This window comes from Nanorana parkeri, unplaced genomic scaffold, assembly GCF_000935625.1.
Source record: "Nanorana parkeri isolate BGI_ZX_2015 unplaced genomic scaffold, ASM93562v1 scaffold537, whole genome shotgun sequence".
In the NCBI taxonomy this organism is placed as follows: domain Eukaryota; kingdom Metazoa; phylum Chordata; class Amphibia; order Anura; family Dicroglossidae; genus Nanorana; species Nanorana parkeri.
The window spans coordinates 765,007-789,836 of record NW_017306805.1 but is presented as its reverse complement, the minus strand read 5'-3'; the positions used below and the strand labels follow the sequence as shown (position 1 = coordinate 789,836).

The window sequence follows — 24,830 nt, the reverse complement described above, 5'->3', positions numbered from 1 at the left end:
GTCTAGCGCTGTTACACAGTCATAAGTAAATTCTCATAATCCTCAGGTTTAATAAGCCAAATTAGCATTGCACATCATATACCATTACCAGTTTTTTATTTTTAATTGTTTAATATTATCCATCAATCCGTATTTTAATTAAACATTATTGACCAAGGAATTAACAGGGAGGAAGTCAGTGCATGATTTAAAACAAAATCAAAAGAAAGGCAAAATGGTGGGGGATTCCCTGGTATAAATATTGAAACCACATTTTATTCATCCTGAGTACCCGCAACGAGAGGTCCATTTCACATGGACGTAAACTGCGACACAGCACCACCAGGTCTAGCGAGCACATTCCATTGTGTTTTACGCAGTTTAGAAAAGAAAAGGGTGATGATACAGTTGATATCCATGCAACAGAGTTTATGATGACCTTCAAACTCCAGTGCTTAAGAAAAAAAAAAATCCTGGACCATCAGACTTTCAGCAGCTTAGGAATGTGTTCTCAAGCCTGTTTGGGCTTCCAAGAAACTCTTTGGACCAGTTTGTAAAGAACTCCAAAGTTCTGAAAAGAGAAAAAAACGTTAGTTTAACAATTTCTGTTTACATTTGGGTATCTAATGAAAAGTATAACTGTGGTTGTTAAACTGGCATGTTAAAGTCCATTTCCACCTTTGTAAGTGATTAGCATGTATTGTGGTAATGAAGAGGCGCAGTGATGATGTATATGTGTGCACAATTTTCATGACTCACATTGCAGGATGTCTTCATTTTTTTAATGAAGTTTTTATTAGGCTTAAAGCCTATAAATTCATCATTTTCTTCACAGGAAATTCACCAGGGTGCCTGCACAGCACAGAGACAACCATTTCCAGGAGGATATGAAGAGGTAAGGTAACAAAAAATGTAAGTTCCTCTTTTCATATACATCAATTGCATATACCTGTTTCATGTACACTGCTGGCATATGTTTCATTAAAACAAATACCTCTGTAAAAGTGGATATGAGGTTTAAAATCAAATACAGGTGCTCTCAAGTATCTGCGTGTAACTCTCTGTACTGCACTCCAGCAGCCTTGAATCCGGGACATCTCAATATGGAAAAAAAAATTCCAAAAAAGTTGAAGCAGACTCACACAATCTCAATACCTAAAGCAACAACTTTCTGTAATGTGTATAGTTTATAATCTAAGGATGCAATCAAGGCTCCACAGTATAAAAGGATAGTAGGTACAGTGTGGTAATTATTCAATTTCAACATCCTTTGTCAAGTACTCCATCATTCTGAATGACAGCTAACAGCATTCTGATGCCCCGTGTGCTGCATCATTGCGTACAGCTAGACCTACCACCACTGTAAACCCAACCTGCTCCAGTCAAATCTCTTCCATTAAGATGATCATTTGCCTGAAAATTGGAGTTGTTTTTGTGAATTTTTAAACTGCTGGCAGACCTTACTTTGAGCAGTTCTGTCTATCCATTATTGTCTATGTGAAATATTCATCTTAATCTATATTAAGCTCTGTCGTCAACGGTGTCCAATATCTGTGACACATTTGGTGTATGTTAAGGAGTACCCCCCCTTGGCTTGTAGCCTCATGCAATTGAATGATAAACTAAATTTCAGTGAATCCCAACATCTTTAAAATTTACTACGGGAGTATTAACCTATATAGTCATTTGCCACAGAATGAAGTCATACCATACCTGAACTGCAAAATAAGAAAGGCCAAGGTATGCTGCAATGCAAACAGCTAAGAGGAGATCAAATATTGCTGGCTTCACCCTGAAAAAGGTAGAATTCATTAGTTACTGCTGGATTTCTGATATGGTAATACAATGCTTAAATATTTCAAAGACCCCATGTCCCAATCAGGCATAAAATGGGTTAAGTAAACACTACATGTCTGACTTTACTTTGAAATGAAATACAAAAACTATCAAAAGGATTACTTATTAAAAAAAACAAGAACCCACATAGGCTTGATGGATGTTGATATCAACTATAAACCACCTAAAGTACTAGTTACTAAAAACAAGAACCCAAAACATATATTTAAATTATAACAAGTGGCTCACCGGTATGCATTCATGGTTTGCTTCAGCTGGTCATAGAACACAAATTCAGGGTCTCTGCCAACAAAATAATAAAAGACTAATTATTTGCAGCATATGCATTACTTCTTAATTACACAGAATAAGTCATTTCATAACATGAGATAGTATGCAGAGAGCTGTGTGGGGTCTAAATCATTATCTGACATACTATATAGGTATGTGGTAGCACCTCCCTAACAATCAGTGCGTCTCAGTAACCCACGACTTATACTTTATGTGATGACAGGTTTACTATAAAAATAATACATCAGCATGAAGTGGTCTTCTGCCAACAAACTACCTATCAAAACAGCAGTGAAGCTTCTATTCATTATTATCTTGTACAACTGCAAACACACCAGTTCCCCCAGACATTCAGAGAATAGATCAATTCAGATAATCATACTCCTTACCTTTTGTCAGCTTTCACATGATAAAGTTTCACATCCTTCAAGTATCTGCTCATGTAATACTCCAGAGTGCTGATTACAGTGCTGTCTTTATCTACTAGCTGTGCAGCCCGGGGCTGGATGGTCAACCACTGCATCAGTGCATCTAGCTCTTCCTTCTGGACTTGCTGCAAGGGAAATGCAAACAACTATCTATTGACATTAAATCAAGTTACATTGCATTCATTATTTGTTCATTTTAAAATTATACTCGGCATACATTTTGCTGAATGTATACAAGCAAATAATGCTGCTTCTCCAATAATCTAAAGTGTGAGCCTTGTCCGTGAGCCTTTGTTTCTGCGAGTACCAATTCAGCAGGCAGTTTTTCTTTTGCTCCCTCCCAACACAATATAACAAGCTGCAGACAGAAGACTGATAACATATGTTACCTATATCTCTGCCAATTTTGTAACTGGAACACACATGCTGGCAGGCTAAGTCAAGTTCTACCTTTTGTATACAGTCAAAAAGTAAAAGCCCAAGACAGCATATTGAAAATAAGGTCCAACGCTGCCCAATGCAGCGACAAGGCAATCTACATTATGTCCAATCAGTTCAGTTAACATCAACATGCTGCAACTAGCAACTGACTAGATTTACATTAGCTACAGCAAGATCCGCCACTCCGTTTGGTTTAATAAGGGTTTCTTCAGTTCATATACAGCTAGATTTATTGCTGCACTTGTATGAATGTGAGTTACGTTACAAGTCCATATCAATAGGTGAAATGCAAATTCAGCATCAGAATAGACTACCATTGTGGACCGCCTTCTGAAAATTATTTTTGCCTTGTGGTCTCTGGCTTCAATAACTGCTGATCAGTTTACTTGATCCAGGTCCATGACACAAAGTATTGGAACCCCAGGATAGGCCCACAGCTATGCATTTAGCAAATAAAAAAACAATAGCAATGGCAGCCCCCATATGGGAGGTTTCCTTCAAATAAATGATTATCCTTCAATATCGATGATGTTATACACTATGCTTAGTTAAATTGGTAAGTCAGTCTGCTTTTATGACACAGATAGACATTCAATCGCTCCAATAATAAGCTGTGCTTGAACCTCTTACCATCTGCTGTGAAAAAATCTGTAGGTCAGCTGGGGCACCCTGTAACAAACCAAAAATAATTAAATATGATTAAATAGCCTACATGGGTAATGCACAAAAGCAGTGAAGGTTTATAAACAGCATACCTTGTCTGTTAGATTATAAATGACTCGGGTTAAAGCCTCAGCCATAATACGCGTGTTACGCGCTAAGACATCTGTGTCTACTTTCCACCTATAAAGCAAACAAGCCAATGTATTAAAAAATAAAGCAGTAGATTTAATAAAATAAAACTTTTCTTTTGTTACAAATAGGAAAACACCTTTACTGTGCTCATGTTATTGTAGATCAATATAATTTGTGCATTTTAAACCTGCGTGACGGGAGGTGTACACTGTACGTCCCCGCCACTAAGTGCCCAAATGACTGATCAGGTACACTGTACGGCCCCGCCGCTAAGTGCCCAAATGACCGGTCACGTACACTGTACGCCCTCGCCACTAAGTGCCCAAATGACCGATCACGTACACTGTACATGAGCAGCTATTTAGGCATCTGTAATGTTGGTAACTGCTGAGAATCAGAGGCAGCCGTTCATTAATGAATGCCTCAGTATTGAGACATCCGTTAATGAAAGAGTGAAGCTTTTTCAGACACCCGATCCCTTGCTGTCACTGTTTGATAGCTGGCACAGATCGGGATTAGGATATCCCCCTGTGTACTGGCTTTCTTCTAAATATTTCAGAATAGAAACATGCTGTCAGCATCAGTGTCACTAAGGTTATTATTGGCTGTTCCAAAGTTTGGAGCAGCCTAATAATAACCAAATATTTATTAAATTATCAAGCAGTCATAGTGAAATTCATTCACAGCGAGTGCTTGATACAATAAAAAATAAAAAATGTTTTAATAGTGGAACGTGTAAAAAAATAAAAATTATACATTTAAATATATTTTTAAACCATCATAAAAATTAACCCCTGACAATGAAATTCTGCAGCTGAGCTGCAGATTTGTTTTTCACCCTAAAATTTTTTTTTTTTTTAAACCCCCCATTGACAACGATGTTTAAAGTATGTTGCGGTCACCAAGTGTGACACTTTGTGACAGTGACATTGCCAGGTGACCACCATTGGCTTTTAGAGAAAATAAAATTAAAATGTTAGCTTTTAGCCGAAAAGAACAGAAACATTTCTAAAATCCTAGGGAGGCGAGGTGTTTCCAAATACAGGACAAATACATGAATTTATTTTAATGCATTTTTTTAGCTGTGCCATTTTTCGAAAAAATAATCAAAACTGGGGGGAAAAAAAAGTGTTTTCTTTACATTTGTTTCCTCATTTTGTGGCTTTTCCTCAAGTGAGGCGTTAGGCACACATATGTGATATAATCATATTGTCTTATCTGTCCTCTAAAAAACAATATATAATATGTGTGGGTGCACTTAGTAAGAACGTATATTACTGACGGGGAAGAATCACACAGCAAAAATGTAAAAAGTGCTTCAGTCATTATCGAACAGAAACGAAAAACAAAGCTCAGTCATGAAGGGGTTAAACCCAACCACAACAGTAATACTAATAGCAGCAACGTACCATTTCTTAGATTTGGATGCATTAGTTTTCTATTTCTAGTGCTTTTCTTCTCTCTCATTTACTTCTTTTCTAGTATCCTACCAGTAACACAGTTCCTATCCTAGAGTGACAATGCTCACTCACTGTACTCTATGGAGCAGCAGCTTTGTCACCCTAGGATAGAACTATAGACCACCCCCCTTATTCTCCTTAACATAGGGGGAGGTGTTGTAGGCCACATAGATAACTGAGAACAGTGTAATTGATAAGAGTCAGCACAGGAAGAGTAATTCACTGGAATATTTATCATACCAAAAGGAAGTAAATAAGAGAAGCTCATTGTTAGGGTTTACATACACGTTAAGTAACTGACAATGAACACTTTGAAAGATATATAGTATGCTACCATATGACAAGAATGCACACACGTCCCCCTTGTATACAAAGTTACATTTGTTTTCCACACATATGTTGGGGTTCATCTTGCCTGAGATCCAGCACACTGTTTCGATGGCCACTGCGATGTCCATCTAGGTGAGAGATGGTGAAAGAGGGAAGTCTTCGGATAGCAAAACGCTCATGCTCCCAGGCCAAAGTATCTTCAGCCAGGTTGATCTTCTTATGAACCATGGAAAACTTCACTTCAGGGAACTGATTGGAGATGATCTTTACAAAAAAAGATGTAGAGAAAAAATAAAACACTCCGGCAAGGCTGGAATAACAACCCTTTTAAACAGTTTACACACTCCCAGTTCCCCACACTCTTGTTGCCAACAATAACTAATCATTCTCTTCCTTGAATTTTCAGACCTGTACAGGAAAACAACCATAGGCAGAATAGTAGATACGGGCAGAAGGTATACTTTTTTTCCCAACAAGTTTAGAGGTCCACTTGTTTTGAATTTTAGTAATTTACCATTTCCAGCTCATTGAGGAAAGTATGCTGCAAGGTGCCCTCTTTGGGAGGCTTGGAAACATGGAGGTGCAAACTGTTTCCACTTCCAACTGTATCCAGACAAAGTACAAAGGCCACATTGTCTTGAAGTAGGCTAGAATCTAAAAATATATGTAGAATTAGAAGTGTTAGGACTAACAAAACGTTTAACACACAGTCCCAAGACCCCCTCCCACACCCATACATCAAAACGTAAGTGGAAGGGACAAGTAACGGATAATGAACATTGCAGAAATAGGCTGCCACAATATACCAGTTTAGATAAATCATTTTGATTTTACATAGTATTTGAGGTTGAAGACAGACACAGGTCCATCAACTTCAACCTTTGTGTGTCTGTGCGTGTTTGTGCATGTGTATGTGTGATTTTAATAGTGTTTTTTCAAACACATACAGCCAAAACACATACAGTGCCTTGCAAAAGTATTCACCCCCTGTTTTTCTAATGTAATTAAAATGAAGGGGGGCTGTTGTACCATATGATGTACACAACATGCCTACCACTTAGTAGGTGCAAAATAATTTTTCTTGTGACACGAACAATTAAAGACAAAATACTTAAAATTCTTGAGTGTTCATATGCTTTGCCCTTCCTCCTTTTGCTATGCAACCCCTAAAAAATGAAGTGGGCCAACTAATTAACTTCAAGAAGTCCCATAATCAGTTGATAAAGGTACACCTGTGTGCAATCAAAGTGTCACATGATGTCAGTAGAAATATACCTGTTCTCAAAGGTCCTTAAGTCTGCAACACCACTAAAAAGCAACACAAAGACTAAGGAGCTCTCCAAACAGGTCAGAGACAAAGTTGTGAAGAAGTATAGATCAGGGTTGAGTTATGAAAAAAATATGTCAGAAACTTTGAACATCCCACGGAGCACAAATAAATCCATTATAAAAAAAAAAAATGGAAAGAATATGGCACCACAAACAACCTGCCAAGAGAGAGGGCCACCCACCAAAACTCACAGACCAGGCAACAAGGACATTAACCTGAGATGGAACAAAAACCCCTAAGACAACCCTGAAGAAGCTACAAAAGATCCACAGCAGAGATGGGAGTATCTGTCCATAGGACCACTTTATGCCATACACTTCACAGAGTGGGACTTTATGGACTCGTGGCCAGAAAAAAAACATTGCTAAAAGAACAACAAAAAGAATACTCTTTTGGAGTTCTCCAAACGCATGTGACAGACTCCCCAGACACATTGAAGTAGGTTCTCTGATTATGTGGGGAACAAACTGGTTCTCTGATAATGTGGGGAACAAACCCAAACACTTCCCATCACCCCAAGAACACCATCATGCTGCCGGGATGTTTTTCATCAGCAGGGACTGGAAAACTGGCCAGGATTGAAGGAACAATGGATGGCACCAATACAGGGAAATTCTTGAGGGAAACCCGTTTCAGTCTGCCAGAGATTTGAGACTGGGACGGAGGTTCACCTTCCAGCAGGACATTGCCCTTAACATACTGCTAAAGCAACACTGAGGAGGCTGGAGCAGTTTTGGCCTAAAGAACAGACATAAATCCCAGTGGCTAGATGTGCTAAGCAAATAAAGACGTACCCCCAAGAGACTTTCAGCTGCAATTGCAGCAAATAGTGGCTCTGCAAAGTATTGTTCTTTGGGGGGGTGAACACTTATTCACACTCAAGATTTCAGGGGTTTTTTTGTTCTTAATTAGGGTTTGGGTCAATAAAAAAATATTTTGCCCCTACAAAGTCATCCACAAAATCAATTTTAATTTAGGTTTTAATGCAATAAAACAGGAAAAACACCAAGGGGGGGGGGGGGGGGGATATTTCACAATGCACTGTACAACCTCTGCTACTAAAGGGAACCTCTCAAAAAAGATGGACTGCCACTGCCGATTTCCTTCTGCAAATGCCAATTGCCAGGCTCTCAAGCTGAACATCTGCACTTGGATACATGAGTAGCATGTCTCCAAAAAGAGAAGTTTCCTGTGCAGATCAGCAAGGTAGAAGCTGACCAAGAAAGCCTGCAGGTCTATCTCAAATTCATAGAACGCTGTTTTTTTTTTAAACCAAGGTTGTAAGAACAAATTCATCAATAGAGCTATACAATAAGTGCAGTTAACACTTTCTGAGCCCATGACCTGCAGCTGGTATACAGATCAGTGATTCCGACTCACTGACATACTCGTTCTGGATCAGTGACTATAAAAACTGAAACCAGAGGATCAGTATAACAGCAAAGGCAATTTGCTTTTTAGGGAATGGTCAGCCATGGCAATCTATACATTTCTCTCATGACAGGTTTCCTTTGACTTTTGTTTTTTTTCTGTGGTTGCATTTGCAATGCTGCTTATAGTCAGCATGCTACAGTACCTGTGTGATCCAGATGATCCTCTAACCATCTCTTTGTTCCCTGATAATTAAACTTTCCTCCTCCTGATGCGAAAAACAGCAGATTGTAACTGTGCATGGGAGAAATGTTCATTTAAAAGGCAGGTGACACCAACAATCAAATCATTACAAAAAAAAACAGGGACATTATATATATATATATATATAAAAAAAGCATAGGTAAGCAATAGCAAGTCAGACAGTTCCTATGCGAGTCAAAGAATAAAAACAAAAGAAAGGCAAATTTGTGTACACACGAGCTATTTGATTCCTGCTACAGCAATTTAAGTCTGTAGGAATATTAAAGAACTGCCTCTGTGATAACCTGGCAGGTACCTCTAGGTGCCAACAAATATCCTCACTTATTTTCCAGAGCACATAGGGAGGCCTGACTTCAGAGAGGCAGTCTGCGTTTCTCCCCACCCCTCTCACATCTTACTACTAGTTAGTCATTGGGAAAGGTTGCCAAATTGACCGAGGGCCCGTTCACGCCATCCCCAGTGCGTTCCAGCACAGTTAGCTGCTGGAATGCACTAGAATGCGTACTGTCCAGCTCCATGCATTCTGGGGCGGGAAAAGTGCAGTCGTCTGCACCAGAATGCATGGCACAACAATGCCCCCAATACTGTCCAGTACGATCACAAACAATGGTGCGTGTGCCAAGCGTTCTGGTGCGGGTGGGGAGGCGTGGCTGTGGTGCCCTTCCTGCCCCAGAACGTAGGGAGCCCGACAATATGTGATCCATTGCGTTCCAGCAGCTAACCGGGCTGGAACGCACTGGAGATGGTGTGAACGTAGCCTCATAGTGAAGTGCAGGGGGCAGAATATTTGCTTAATATTGCACGCTAAACGATAGCTTAAAGGATGCCTCCTGGAACCTGGTGGTGCTTGCCATTGCATAACAAAAGCAGTTTTGGAAAATTTTTCTACTCACAAATTAATTATTATTGTCACTTATTTTGAGTTACATTGTGGAAGTGATCATTTTACAAAACATGAGAATGCACACTATCAATTAGCACAGAGTTTACAATATTAATGTCTATTCTTTTGTATGGCAAAAAGTCTACCATCATTGTCCCACACAAGAGATGAGTAACAAAAACAGTTAACATGTATAGCCCAAACTTTTTTTTTTTTTTGGGTGAGGTAGGGAAAAGAATAAAACCCGTCATAAAGTGATTGTTGTCTGTGTCCCTGCTGGGGAGATTCACCCTATATGTCTTGGTGACCAATGTCTCAATGTTATAGGAAATCAAATATTTTATAGTTGTCACCAGAACAAGAGTTGTTTGTAAATCATCCAATGTGGACACCTGTTTTGGTAACAATTGTCCAAGCGAAATTCTCCTCACTTGAGCACTCTACTAACAACATGTTGCATTTCTGAAACACAGACAGCAAAACAATATAAACTTAATCCCTCCTCAATTCCACACAAAACTTAAATAAATAAAAAAAAAATCCAACATTTGTGGCCCTACATACAAGTTAAAAAGGGAAACTGTACTTTTTTTTTTTTGCATTTACCTAAATGTAATTTGACATAAGTATCATATTTTTACATGCTTCGTATTTGGATGATAGATCACACACAGATTTATAGACTCTCCTCCCAGTGTCTGGTTTGTATCAATATGGAATGCAAATAGTATCCCTACTAGAGAACTGTTGAGATCATCCTTATCTTTCAGCCTTACTAGATCACTGGATGTGCAAGTGAGAGAAGATAACAGCAAATGGTATGTATTGTGTATACTGGATTTCATATGCTTTAGTTATATTAAAGCACAACCCACAAAGTGAGGTTGATCTACCCCACCATCTCACTTCCAAGGATTTTCAAGATTTGCACCAGGACTTCAGGTGCTTAGCAGCCAAGAGTCACGCGTGTATGTTATGCAGACACACATGGTTCACAGTTTTTAATCAAAAGCGCTTTCTGTCACCATGTTGCTGAGGACACAATGGTCTAGAGAAAAAACAGGCAACTGCACATGTCAGTACAAAGCGTGCAGGTGGAATAATCCGTCACTTGGCAGGATATGCATAGTTCTGGCATGGGTGAGGCAAACAATTGAAACCAATGTTCTCTTTGGCTACCCGTAGGCAAATATTCTTCCTCCATCTGACCACCAACATAAGGGGACCCCTTTCCTTTGACCACCAATGTAATGAAGACTACGGCACACCGTGTTGTATATTACATACTCTAGACTGCTGCCTTCGTATGCTGCATAATAAGTTCCATAGGTCAGAAACTTTGTACATGACATTAATATAGACCACTGCACTCTGTATGTCTCCGTGTACATTACATACTGTAAACCACTACAGTCGTACACAATCCTTTACTTTAGATGTTACTGAGCTGGTCACATTGTACTGCATATTACATAATCTGGGTCACTGCTCTTTTCCCATCATGCTGTAGTTTACATACTGCAGACCACTGCAAAACATGCACCATTATGTATGTTACTTACATCAGACCACTGTGTTCTGTTTGTTTGCTTTATGTTACAGTCAAGACCACTGCATTCTATACACTGTGCTGCATATACCATACTCTGGGCCACTGCATCCTGTACACTGTGCTATACACTTCATGCCCTGAGCAGCTGCACTGTGTACAATGTGTGTAACATTCCTCAGACAGCTGAATTCCAAAAAGGTATTTGTATCACTGCAACTTGATACGCGTGTGGCTAAGGCCCCGTTTTATTCATGCCCAGTCAGAAAGACAAAAGTTGTAGTGCTGGTATAACAAGGTCAAGATTTCTAGGTTTGGGCATCTAACCTGGCATGTGTTCGCTTGTAGGTGTAGAGTCGAGAGAAGAGACGTGCCAGCTCCAGAAGGACAGCCATCCCGCTTCCATTGGAATCGGCACCATATGACAGCCACTGAATAGAATAACAAAAGTTATCAATGTCCAAAGCGTAATTCTGTTATGAAAAATACTTACAACTATATTTCTAAAGTGCTCACAAGTGTGCTATCATAGCCACAAACCTCACTTTAAAAGGACAAGTACACTTTAAGACAACATGCACTTATCCTTGTTGCCCCCTTTGTCCTGATCCAACCAAGCACCACCTTCCCCCTTAACATCCATACTTACCTCAATCTGGCAGCCACAGCCTTCAGTGATTGTTAAAATCCAGTGATGCAAGTCTCGCTGTTCTGGCAGTATCTGCACATTACAGCCCCATAGACCTCTATAGGGCTGTGTCCTGAGGCAGAGATGAAGGGAGAAGGCCCCATAGAAGTCTATGAGGCTGTAATGTGCAGGTATGGCCGGATGCAAACAAACACCAGAGGCGGTGGGCTGCTGGATCAAGGTAAGCATGTATCTATAGAGGGAGAGGATGGGTTCAGTTAGGTCAGGGCAAAAAGGATAATAAAAGTGTACTTTGTCTTATAGTGCACTTATTCTTAATTGTTTTGTGCTTCACCCAAGCTGAATTCCATTTACACAAGCCTGTAAAAACTACAAGTAAAATATAGTTCACATACAGAATGCCTTGTACACTACATTAGTATGCACAGGTGTATGAGAATTACCGGAGCAACTCCAAAGGAGTCATAGTGAGCAACAATGGCAATGGTAGGAAGGTCTTCGGAGCCAAGACCAGTCAAACGTCCCTGCATAAAGAAAAGATAAATACACATGTTCGATTAATCAGTATTAATAGATAAATAGGGGTTTACAATCCAGAGTATCTAACCAAGTTACACTGCCATGTGGGGTGGGCATTGTTAATTGCATGCCCAATGCCTATAAAGCAATCTGCCCACCACTTACTATATAAAAAGAAAAACAAAAATACACAGCACAGTCACAATGTTTCATTCCTAAGACCTATGACCAGATCATACCACAAAGCAAAGTAATAACAGTCCTTCCCCAGGTATGGGAGGAATGTGAGAATATCAGGTAAAATGCACAAGCAGTGGTTACATTGCCAGGTCAGTTGCTTGCCGTAGCAGGCTCTGCTGGTATAGAAAGCAACAAGCAGCTCCTGGAAGCATCTCCTCATTACGTAAGGCAGAACCCACAGGGCTGTGTGCATCGAAAGGCTTAAGTGGTGCCTGCGTTTATATTTTTTGTGCATCTACATAAGTATTTAGTCAAACTTAGATTCAGATTGTGTGCTTAGTTGGAAGAGGAAGCCCCCTAAACAAAGCCGCCAGCATGCTACTTCAGATATGATGACTTCTGAACTAAATTGTTACTGTATATGCAAGCCCTGCAAACACAGTTTGGAGGTTTGCTTATTCCACCGCACACACAATTTTGCTTCCATTCTCCCTGGCCACCTCTTCCTCACATCAGCGGCTCCTCCCCTGGCCATGTCCCCACCAGCCACCTCTAGTCAGTCCATTCCTCTCTGATACATACAGCAGCTGTCTCCAGTTTATAGTAGGGCTGCAACAACTAATCGACATAATCGATTATAATCGATTATTGAAAAAGTTGTCAACTTTTGGCCCTGTTCACAGCTCCACGCGCTGTGCGCCGTACGTCCTCCCCACCTCACGCTCGCCGCTGCCAGACCCGCCCGCATCCATGCTCCACACGCCGCACACTCACCGCCCACCCACATCCACGATCGGCACAGGGACGCGGGGAGATGTAGTAAGGAGGAGCAGGTGTGGGGGGGATGACAGCCGCCGATAGAAAGGCCCGATCTCAGAAGCAACTTGCTGGATGCCTGCTCAGGTAAGCCTGCACTTTCCCACACATGGTGCTCTATAATGTATTGCTGGGATTTGTATTCCTCTATAGCTGATGGTACATTGTGCTGTATATTATACAGAGGACTACAAATCCCAGCAATACATTATACACTGTATGTATAATGTATTGCTGGGATTTGTTGTACTCCTCTATAGCTGGTGATATTCTGCATTGCGCTGTATAGAGGACTACAAATCCCAGCAATAATACATTATACAGTGGTGCAATGCTGAATACCACCAGCAATAGTACATTATACAGCGCAATGCAGAATGCCTCCAGCTATTATGTACTATTGCTGGGATTTGTTGTATTCCTCTATAGCTGGTGGTATTCTGCATTCATTGCTGTATAATTTTACACTTTTCATTTCACTATATTGCACACCACACTATCTTTCTTTTTTACTTCCACCGCTCCAAGCTTGCTCCTGTGATGGACTACAACCTCAATACAAACTAGTAGTCCCATCACTGGAGCCTTTTTTTAAACTTTATTTTATTGTTTATCCGATTAACCGATTAATCGAACCTAATAATCGGCTAACTAATCGATTTTGAAAATAATCGTTAGCTGCAGCTCTAGTTTATAGAATACAATACTAAAAATAAAAACACTTTATCTCCATTTATATTCATATTTTGGTGTATTTTATATGAGCCATTTTACACAATAAGAAAAGCCCAAACTCAAGCATAAACCTAGTCTAGACCTTTTGTCTTTTTTTTATTATTATTAATTTATTAAGCAAACTCTAACGATAAAAAAAAAAAAAGGGAAGGACACCAACTAATATGCAAAAACAGCACAAGGAAAAAAGACACCTGGCGCCAGAGTGTAACAAATATACAAAAAAAAAACACAAACAAGAATCCCCAGCACACCTGCCAGCTACCCTGCAACAAAACAAATTGCCCTGTCAACAGTATGCGTTAAAATCAGAAGTTTTAGTTGCACAAACCTTTGGACAAAAATATGTAGAAGCCACACCGCCCCGTCAAGGCAACTCTGTAAAGTGTAGTCCTAACTCTATTTATATGAGTCTCCAAGTGGGTGCCTATCAATGCAGTCGATAAATTAAATGCAGGTGTACCAGCTCCTGCTACCAAGGCTGGTTATAAATGTATGTGGTTACCATCTTTTTCTAGAGTGTAACAAATAGACACACCTGGCACTAGAGCTTCAGGATCTGCACTGAACAGTGAAGGTACGTGACTGGACACCATAAAATATGATTTGTTTTACATATTTATCTGTGGAATGACTACAAGTGGACAGTGTAAAGTACCGTGGTCCTATTTTAACTTTAGTTGTCCTCCTGGAAATAGTAAGGCCCCTATCCCATGGGCTGATCAGGAGGGGATTGCTGCATGGATCCCCTCCTGATTAGAGCAGTACAGATCAGATGTCACCGCTGTGACACCCGTGTCCGTCCAGGTTTTTCCTCCATTGGAAGATGGAGGAGAAAAAAATGAAATGGCCGGACCCTATGTCTGTCTACGGGGATTCAGATGTAAATGGACATGTGTCCGTTTACATCAGATTACCCCTGATTCAGCACTATCAAGTCTGGCAAAATGGATATCAGTTCCGTTTGTTTTTCTGGACCTGCCTGGAGTTGGAAGAAACAGGGTGTAAACAGGCGCCTGTCCATTTACACACAGCTGCCCATAGACCAACAGTGGGCATCCGATTGGGTCTGCCTGAAAAACCTGACAGGACCGCCCGTCTGAAAGGGGCCTAATAGTCTGGTCCTTTTTTTCTGTTAAAATTTGTTAAACAGAACAAATGTTTTCATTTTTTTGCTTAGCAATGTGTCTTTCAGCTACCTATATAGTCATATGTAGGTTGCAATGTGCTGGCTCCTAGTTCTAGGTGAGATTTGTCAATAACTGTATTAATAAGTGTCAGAAACATGTCAAACTGAGGTTAGCAATGGCAGCCTCCTTATGGCAGGTGCTGTACTCTTAACTATACCTTTAAAATCTTAAATTGGCCCAGAGTCAACTTTTTTAACCCCCCTATTTATCGGTTATTGAGATGGGGCACCCGACGTATTAGTGCACTAACAGGCAGCCTTGGGAAGTTGGAGACTGGACAATGTTGCCCAGGTCTGTGGCAGGCTAACTTCAACATGACAGCTCCAAGACCCCAGTGAATATTTTATACACATCAGTAAAATATGAAATTATACATTGTTCTGCAACGTAAAGGATGTATCAGAAACGCAGTTTTAATACCTTCAATGCAAGCTTACCTCCACACTGGTTACAAGCCAATCACTAACAGCCTTACTCTGGGATCCACTAGTAACCATCTGGAAACCATTGGCAGTGGCAGTATGAAGAAGTACTGTATGGGCAGAAATTGTACATGATGTGATCTGCATTTGATATTCCGTCTGTTTATCCCTTATAAAAATTTTTACATTAAAACCAAATCTTAAAATAGTGTTACCTTCAGCAGCAGAAGAGGTGCCCTGATTTGCAGACGCTGCAAGAGTCTGTTCATATATGGATATAAGCTCTGCATCCTCCACTGCAAAGTATACTGGTACTTGAGTCTCCATAGAAAGCATCTCTGGCTCTATATCCATGAATTGCTGCAAAATAATGAGAACATGAATGACATTACTAGCATGAATTGCCCCATGCATCAAATTCTACATAACAAAACTACATCCACAACAGACTATGTCCGTGTTATATTTGTAAGAGAGATGCCCTTCCAACTCACAAGATTTCAGCAAAGATATCAGTAAAAAGAAAAATATATAGTTTATCATTTCAGATCTGCTGCTGAAATTGAAGCTGACTCGCTGTGGTTTTGGTCCAATGGCTCCAATACTGTCCTGCAACAAGTATACAGATCATGACTTAACCTCCTGCATGTGAATTCTAGCTCAGCAACCTAAATGTATTGAAGCAAGAAGCATCCAGGCAACCAGCAATGTCACAACAAAATCAGCAAATGGCAACCAACATTTATTTTCAGTATAGGTTCGACATGGAGACTGATGAGCATTCTCTCACCTGCACTATATCTTGTGGCAGGGCTGCCATTTCATGAGGCAGGATTATGACCACTGCACCCGCTGACTGACGAAGTGCTTTCTGATACTGCTGATAGGAGAAGTCTGCTAAGCGCATAAGCACACATCGCCGACTCAGAAGGTCTGCCTCTACTGTACGAGCCTCTGTGTTCAGTACAGAACTGCGAGTACCTGCACAAAGAAAAAGCACATACAAATTAACATATGACGCTTTATCATAAAGAAAACGGACAAATGATCAAACAGGAAATGTGATTAAACATTTATTTTATTCATGTTAACATTACCTCATTTTAAAACAAAATCCTATGTGAAGCGTGTTACATATTACAGAGAATACTGTACAGGCAGCCATGACTTTTAGAATCACAAAGGTCAGGCCAGTTTATTAGGATGGTCATTCATGAAGGTTTGGAATGATGTTATCCAGTATTTAGTACCCAGCAAGGATCTCATCAGAAAGCAGTACACAACAACAGCACTGGAAATGTCCAAAGCTTTTGAGTTTTCTTGGCTACCACTGACTGTGAAAGGAAACCTATTATGAGGAAAATATGGATGCTGTAAATGTTTTTTCTCCTTTGGAAAACCCTACATTTTCTAAAATCTGCATGAATATATTCCAGACCTGTCACAATATATAGCAGGAGAATAACTGCTCAAAATTTTTTATTATGCTGCCCTTAAAGGATTATCAAAACCTCAGCGGTTTTTGCATACATCTACTGCTAGCAAACAGTAGATATATGCAAAAACCTAAAAAAAAACCTTACGAAACAGGTTTAAACTTACCTGTGTCTTTGCCGCGCGCTCCCGTCCGAACATCTGAAGAATCTCGGGCAGCCGCAAAGCATCTTGGGGCGGGCGCATGGGCAGTTCAGATGTTCGGCCGGGAGACGAGGAGAGACACAAGGCAAGTCTATGGAGCAGCGTGCACCCTCCGTGGGACATCAGAGAAGAGGATAGAGAAGTCAGTGCTGGATCGGAGACCCACACCCAGCACTGGAGGGACAACTGAAAACTACAGGAAAGATCGTATAAAGAGGCATCATTTAAGGTAAGTCCTTACGTTAGCATTGGGGGGGACTTTTGACATTAAGGTCACTTTAAGCTCCCATTAAGAGTCTTTTCCTAGACTGATATGAGGTAATCAGTCTGCTGCAGCCATGAGGATAGATTTCCTCTCTGTCTCCCCTCCCCAAGTAAACAGATTGCAATATTGTAACTTCATTGCAGTCAAAAAGCAGTACACGCACTACTTTTTTTTCCCACCACAAGGTATTGCACTGCTGGTGTTGTGCTGCTGCACATGTCTGCCTGGAGGGGAATTGGGGTGCCAACTTAGTTATGAACAGGCCCTTATTGTTTCCCCACAGGAAAAAGGTCAACCAGGATGACCTTAAGGTCCCGAGTGACCTCTCCCACAGATATAAATGTAACAATCTGAGCACATGTTCAAATTCTACATTTCATTCCTAAATGAAACTGTAATCATTTGTCGGGGTAGGCAACCTCGGCACTCCAGTTATGAAGAAATTGCAAATCCCATCATACCTGTGGCTGTCAGAGTTTTGCAATGCCTCATGGGACTTTAAGATCTTGGGGCATAGACAAAAAACAAACAGGACAAAAGACACATTTTTGACGAGGGAAGGTTAAAGCCTATTTTTAGATAGACTATAAAAGGGCTCCCCCACAGTGCAAGGGTTACTTGCTCGTACATGTCTATGTAGGGGAGCTGTGTAAAGGACTTTTGCTTACTTGATCCCCACTTTCCCAATTGGCACTCAGCTGGTCTCCCCTGCGCTCTGGCTTGTGTCCCTGCGACATCGGGAGGCCTTTGACTGCAGGGAAAAGGGAGAAGCTGCGGATGTCAGCTGCAGAGTTTGCATGTTCTCCCTGTGCTTGCGTAGTTTTCCTCCTACACGCCAAAGACATGCCGGTAGGTTAATTGACTCCTGTCTAAATTGGCCTTCCTATGTATACATGTGAGATAGGGACCTTAGATTGTAAGCTCCTTGAGGGCAGGAACTGATGTGAATGTGCACTATGTAAATTGTCAGCGCTATACAAGTACCTGTAATAAATAAATGTCAGTCATGGTGCCTGCAGGAGCCCCCATACACAAAAACAAGAAGTAAACCCTTGCATTGCAGGGTTGGCTCCAGTGCAAGGAGACCATATGTTTTTAGATTGGCAGACGTATTAACACATTTTTTTTTTTTAAATTCCTCACCACACGTTTATGTCCCAGTACAGGAATCACAGGAACAGGAAGTGATAGAAAATCTCACTACTGGGGTCACAGACACATAACACAAAATGTAATTGTTTCACATTCTATCTAAAACAACCCTGTGTGGAGTTAAGCTTTATGTCCTGTACAATAATATGAATGAATACGTGCTGAGGTAGGGCTTCCTAGGCTCTTAGATGCCAACGAAGGCCCATCAGCTGTCACTGACCGTAGCTTTGTCCCTGCAGGTCGTATTGCTGCATGCGGTACACGGTGAACTCATGAGCAGCATCGGCCTGCAGCGGGGACACGAGGAGCAGCACGGCAGGGATGAAGACGATGAAGGTAAGCGGGAATGACGCCTTTAGCATATTATCAAACACCTCTCCTGCTTCCTCCAACATGCTGCCGGTCTAAGGAAGAGCTGCCAAGGGTAATGTGAGGGGGAGGTCTGGTGGGACACTCGCAGGAACGTCCGGGAATCAAAGCAATGGCGAAACCGCAATGCCTACAGCTTCCTCAGCAGCTGGGGACCAGCAGGCACTGCAAGGACAGCTAACAGAGAAGGCCCACGAACCCAGGCAACGCACCAATCAAAGGCCGCGCAGGCAGCGAACGGGCACCTAAAGGCTGGGTCCTAACTACTCGCCTAGCGTGTCATTGCTGGAGGTGACGTGTGGGAGGAGCGTGCACAGGGGGAGGGGGAGCTGTCATTCGCCATGCTAGGGCAGAGCTCGGGTGCCGAGTGCAGTGTGGCTGCGAGTCTTAGCTATCTATGGCTGATTCCGGGGTTGGCCAAGGTTTTGTGTCTGCAGATTGCATATAATTTTACACTTCAATCCCAATAGAAAATATTTGAACGTTTTCTATTTTAGTCTGTAGTTACTGTAAAAAAAAAATTGTAATCATTTGTCAAGGGCAGGCAAGCTCGGTACTCCAGCTGTGGAGAAACTACAAATTCCATCTTGCCTTTGCCTCTGGGAGTACTGTATGTGGCTGTCAGAATCTTGCAAAGCCTTATGGGGTTTGTAGTTTCACAACAGCTGGAGTGCCATGGTTGCCCATCCCTGGTCTATGTATTCAGAGCAATGTCTGGTTACCATTTAAAGCAGAACGCTAGGCAGATATAAAAGGAATACATTAATGCAGCTCTGTGCTCATTAATGCGTCATTAAATGTATTGTTTCAAAGGAGAAGTATTGGGAGAGTAAAACATACTCTTCCTAATACAAGGGCTGAAATCACACGTGGCTTGGATGTGCGTTCTGGGATTCCTGCTGCATGAACCTACGGATTCTTATGGGATAGATGACTATGCCTGATCGCATTTATTCTGTGTCCAGGGACAATCATCTACCCTGAAACACATGTAACCTTGCCATGTACAATTACATGCAGAGTACTGCTGACAGATGTGACCGCTGTAAGCTTGTCATTAACTTGAATTGGATTCCTATGGCAAGAATCTGTAGGTTCTTGCTGCAGGGATCCCAGAACACACATACAAGCCCCATGTGAATGTAGCCTTAGAGCAGGCTGGGGACACTGCAGCTGCCATACGCTGGCTCCATACTGAGAGCTGAGAGATAATGTAACCGCTGATTGGTGAGCACTGCACAGGACAGTGACTGTCAGTCAGGGATTTCCCCCTCCCCTCGCTCTGATGCTCCAGCCCTCATTGGAGGGATTGACAGGGGTGGGGGTAGGCACAGCTAGCTCTGCCTCTAGAGAGGCAGAGCCAGCTGTGAATCAGGCAACAGGGTGGATCCCAACAATATTGTCAGGATCCACCCCACTGCCTGATCGAGAGGTGAGCGAACGCCGGTATGTGTTCCCTCACCTCCCGATCTACTGAGCCGACCTGTGACAGTCTCATTGTCACAGGTCGGCTTAGAACAATGAGGTGAGTGGAAATCACTCATCTCATAGTTCTCCTTTAATCTTAGTTATGGTTAGATACGGACTATTCATGTATATTGGCTGCAGTTCTACTTTAACTCTTTCCATGTTGGACTTTTGTTCATATGCACATTGGTGTCAAAGTAAACCCCAAATCAATGGTGTCAGTGAATGTAAAATAATTCCAAAATCATTGGTGTCAGAGATGCTAAAATAAAGTCCAAAAATATATCACCAATGATTTGAGGTTTATTTTACTCCCCCTGACACCAATTTTTGGGGGTTTATTGCACTTTCACTATGCTCCAAGATGGAGACTCTCATAGGTTAGAGTTAGGACCGCACTATTTAGAGGTGCCTTGACGCGGCTGTGCGGCTTTCACATATCCTGAAGAAGACATGCAACTAAAACCTCTGTTTCTAACCTTAGCGGTTAGACAGGTTTTTTTTGCAGGCTGGCTGGTGAGTGTGCTGGGAAAATTTTTGCTGTTGTATTTTACTTTTTTGATTTGGGGTTTATTTTACTTCCGCTGAAACCAGTTATTTGGAGTTTATTTTACTCCTGCTGACAAAGTGGCGACACCCAGGGCAAAGACTCAGACATATAGTTCAGTAGCAAGGAACGTAGAGCTCAGTAGTAAAGAGCGCACTGTTCAGTAGTAAAGAACGCAGCGCATGGTAGTAAAGAATGCAGAAACTTGGTAGGAAAGATCACAGAGCATGGTAGGAAAGAACGCAGAGCACGGTACTAAAGCATGCAGAGCGCGGTACTAAAACTTGCAGAGCACGGTAGTAAAGAATGCAGAGCACGGTATTAAAGAACACAGAGCACGGTACTAAACAGCAGAAAGCAAGGTACTAAATAATGCAAAGCATGGTACTAAAGAACACAGCACAGTAGTAAAGAACCCAGAGCACGGTAGTAAAGAACGCAGAGCACGGTACTAAATAACCCAGAACAAGGTACTAAAGAATGCAAAGCATGGTACTAAAGAACGCAGAGCACGGTAGTAAATAACCCAGAGCACAGTACTAAATAACCCAGAGCACGGTAGTAAAGAACGCAGAGCACGGTATTAACGCAGAGCACGATACTAAAGGATGCAGAGCACGGTACTAAAGAGCACAGAGCAGGGTACTAAAAAATGCAGAGCACCGTACTAAAGAGCGCAGAGCACGGTAGTAAAGAACACAGAGCACGGTACTAAATAACCCAGAGCACGGTAGTAAAGAATGCAGAGCACGGTATTAAAGACTACAGAATGGGGTACTAAATAATGCAAAGCACGCTACTAAAGAATGCAGAGCTCAGTATTAACGCAGAGCACAGTACTAAAGAGCACAGAGCAGTGTACTAAAGAACGCAGAGCACGGTACTAAAAAACGCACAGCACGGTATTAAAGAACGCAGTGCACGGTAGTAAAGAACACAGAGCATGGTACTAAATAACCCAGAACATGGCAGTAAAGAACGCAGAGCATGGTATTAAAGACTACAGAGTGGGGTACTAAATAATGCAGGGCACGCTACTAAAGAACACAGAGCACGGTATTAACGCAGAGCACGATACTAACGCAGAGCACGATACTAACGCAGAGCACGGTATTAACGCAAAGCACGATACTAAAGAACGCAGAGCACGGTATTAACGCAGAGCCCGATACTAAAGAACGCAGAGCATGGTACTAAAGAGCACAGAGCAGGGTACTAAAAATGCAGAGCACGATACTAAAGAACACAGAGAACAGTACTAAACAGCACAGAGCAAGGTACTAAAGAATGCAAAGCATGGTACTAAAGAACGCACAGCACGTTAGTAAAGAACACAGAGTGGGGTACTAAATAATGCAAAGCACGCTACTAAAGAACGCAGAGCACGGTATTAACGCAGAGCACGGTACTAAAGAACGCAGAGCACGGTACTAAAGAACAATACTTCTACACAACACTGGGCACCTGGAACATTATATAAAGACAAAATCCATACAATCTTCAGCTTGCCAATATTTATTTCTATCAAGAAAATATTTTTCTCTCCTCTGTTATTCTGTCTTTTATTTAAATACAATTTACTGTAAAATATATTTAACTCACCACTTTGAGGCAGTCACAGGTCAGTGTGCATCCCATGGGTTCACTTCCGGTGGGTGGTGGGATCCACAAACTCCCTGCGCACCAGCCCTTCATCATCCTCCGGCTCTAGCTCCTGCTTGCCTCCCTCTGATTTCAGTGCTGCCGCTGGCTGCTGCGGGGGCGGCTGCATGAGGGGAGAGGGCTCTCTCCTTCTCTGCTGAGACCTGGGGTTTGTTTTACTCCTGCAGATCTCAGTGATTTGGGGTTTCTTTTTCTTATGCTTACAGTCAGGAAACGGCTAGAGAGCAGGTACAATCGCTACATTCACTGGGAGACATTGATTGCCACTCTGTTAATTGTTTTAAGCTGGTTACCTTGTATATAATTGGTGACACCTAAAGTTGCCCACACACCTTGCGATAATCATACAATAATCGCGGGAAATCCCGCGATCGTACGATTATCGTAAGGTGTGTGGAAGCCATGCGACCTCTACTACTGTAAGGTCGAACGACTTTTATCTTACAAACATGTTCGAAAACCCGCCGAGAATCGTACGATTTTCGGCGGGTGTGTAGCATGTTCGTAAGTTAAAAGCCAGACCGGCCCGTGTGCGCAAGCGCACACTGCCCGTTCGGCATTGTGGTCATCGGAAGTCCGCCCCTCAGCGGGGCGGGCTTGCGATCATCGCAAGTACGATCTGCCTGTCCAAGATAGGCAGATTGTACGTTTCAACAAAAAGACCAATACCGGCGCCTCCGGCTGCATGACGGGCCAGGTGTAACGATGAAAGGAACACAACAGAGGCAGCTCCCACCGGTCAAATAGACCATCGATCTGGGAAACAAAGGACAAGACAGAGCGCCTCCATCGTGTAAAAGCGTAATTTATTGGTACGACACACACAACTGAAATTGTACTTACAAAAAGTCGGTGGTTAAAAGCATGTAAAAGTCGATGAAACTTGAAATCTCTAGCAGCGGGAGTCTAAAGGGATGTATCACATCAGCGTCCTCTGCCCCTGTGAGTTCAAAAGGTCTACGCGTTTCAGGGGCATGCCCCCTTCATCAGAACCTAAGGGAACTCTCCTATATCCTGCTCTTTTAAATTTAAAAGTGACCAATCACAAAAGTTTGTCAAAGAAGATCACATGGAAGTGTTAAGCCAATCGCCGGTATTTCAGATTTTAACTGACACTCGTCTGACAGACAACCCACTGAAAGTATTAAGTTAGATCATTGGCATTATTGGTTAGAAAATGATTATCTAAAAATTCTACAACAAAAAACCCATAAAAGATAATAGATATAAAAGAAAGTAATAATAATGAAGATCAGAGGGTGGGATAGCATACTCCTCTGGATCTAATAAAAAGCAGCTCTTGTGATCGCAGGCTAATGTCGAAACTTGCTAGCAGCTGTGCATTTAGTAGACATTTAAAGTTAGTTACATAGTTGCACAGAGTTACATAAAATATGTAAGAATTAACATTGAAACAAGTCAAAAGCAACAACTCGCATTCATGTACTCGCATTCTTGTGCTCAACGTGTAAATAGCACTGTTGCCGGTTTTTGCTATTTACACGTTGAGCACATTACATCACTAATGTCCAAGAGGACCAGAGGTGGAAAAACAATAATTGTAAGTCAAAGAAAAATGTATTATATGCTTATTTAGCTAATGAATGTAGGATGATTTCGTATCAGCACGCTGAGGTGATTTTTAGCAAAAGGGGGTATAGGTCCACTTTAAGTGTAAAGTGAAGCCCACATAAAAACTGAAAATGATGCTTTAACCACTTGAAGTCTGCGGTGTTACACCCCCTTCCTGGCCAGGCCATTTTTCAGTATTCAGCGCTGCGCTACTTTGATTGACGTTTATTCAGTCATGCAAAGCTGTACTGAAATTCATTTTATACCATTTTTGGGGGACAGATAGAGCTTTCTTTTGGTGGTATTTAAACACCACTGTTTATTTTTTACTATATAACAAAAAAAGTACCCTAAATTTTGTTTAAAAAAACTGTTTCCCTATGAAATGTTATGAAACATTTATTATCACCCCAATTTTTTGCTGAAATAGAAAAGACGGGGTCACGTCGGGTAAATAGACACCAAACATGTCAAGCTTTAAAATTGCGTGCGCCCGCGAATTTGCAGAAAACTACCACACCCAAAATCGGCCATAGGCGACGCTTTAAATGCTTTTACCGCTCATCAGTTTAATGTTATCAGTAATTAATGGCCCTAAAATTATTGCTCTCATTCCATCATTTGCGGCGATATGTAACATGTGTGGCACAATAGGCGGAATCATCGTTTTTGCACGCTGGCGCATCCAAC

The 24,830-nt window shown here is 41.6% G+C and overlaps 1 protein-coding gene across 1 annotated transcript; it reads right to left on the bottom strand.

The window, feature by feature from the left end:
- Window positions 1-104: 104 nt before the first annotated feature.
- On the bottom strand, window positions 105-19,152 carry NCLN (nicalin). Its single transcript, XM_018561663.1, has 15 exons — window positions 18,744-19,152; window positions 16,259-16,449; window positions 15,684-15,828; window positions 15,484-15,578; window positions 12,050-12,130; window positions 11,285-11,388; window positions 8,467-8,555; window positions 6,075-6,214; window positions 5,646-5,824; window positions 3,731-3,818; window positions 3,606-3,644; window positions 2,496-2,659; window positions 2,065-2,118; window positions 1,693-1,771; window positions 105-550 (listed from the first exon to the last, which is right to left on the bottom strand). The coding sequence occupies exons 1-15, from the start codon at window positions 18,916-18,918 to the stop codon at window positions 491-493; spliced, it is 1,683 nt and encodes a 560-aa protein (XP_018417165.1). The 5' UTR covers window positions 18,919-19,152; the 3' UTR covers window positions 105-490.
- Between the last annotated feature and the right edge of the window lie 5,678 nt (window positions 19,153-24,830).

Bases quoted from the DNA above. Each gene is read 5' to 3' on its own strand.
- NCLN (XM_018561663.1), bottom strand. From the start codon at position 18,918: ATGTTGGAGGAAGCAGGAGAGGTGTTTGATAATATGCTAAAGGCGTCA. The intron at 15,579-15,683 runs GTAACACTATTT...CTGCCCATACAG, and splicing joins CACCTCTTCTGCTGCTGAAG to TACTTCTTCATACTGCCACT. The intron at 11,389-12,049 runs GTAATTCTCATA...TATTCTATTCAG, and splicing joins ACTCCTTTGGAGTTGCTCCG to TGGCTGTCATATGGTGCCGA.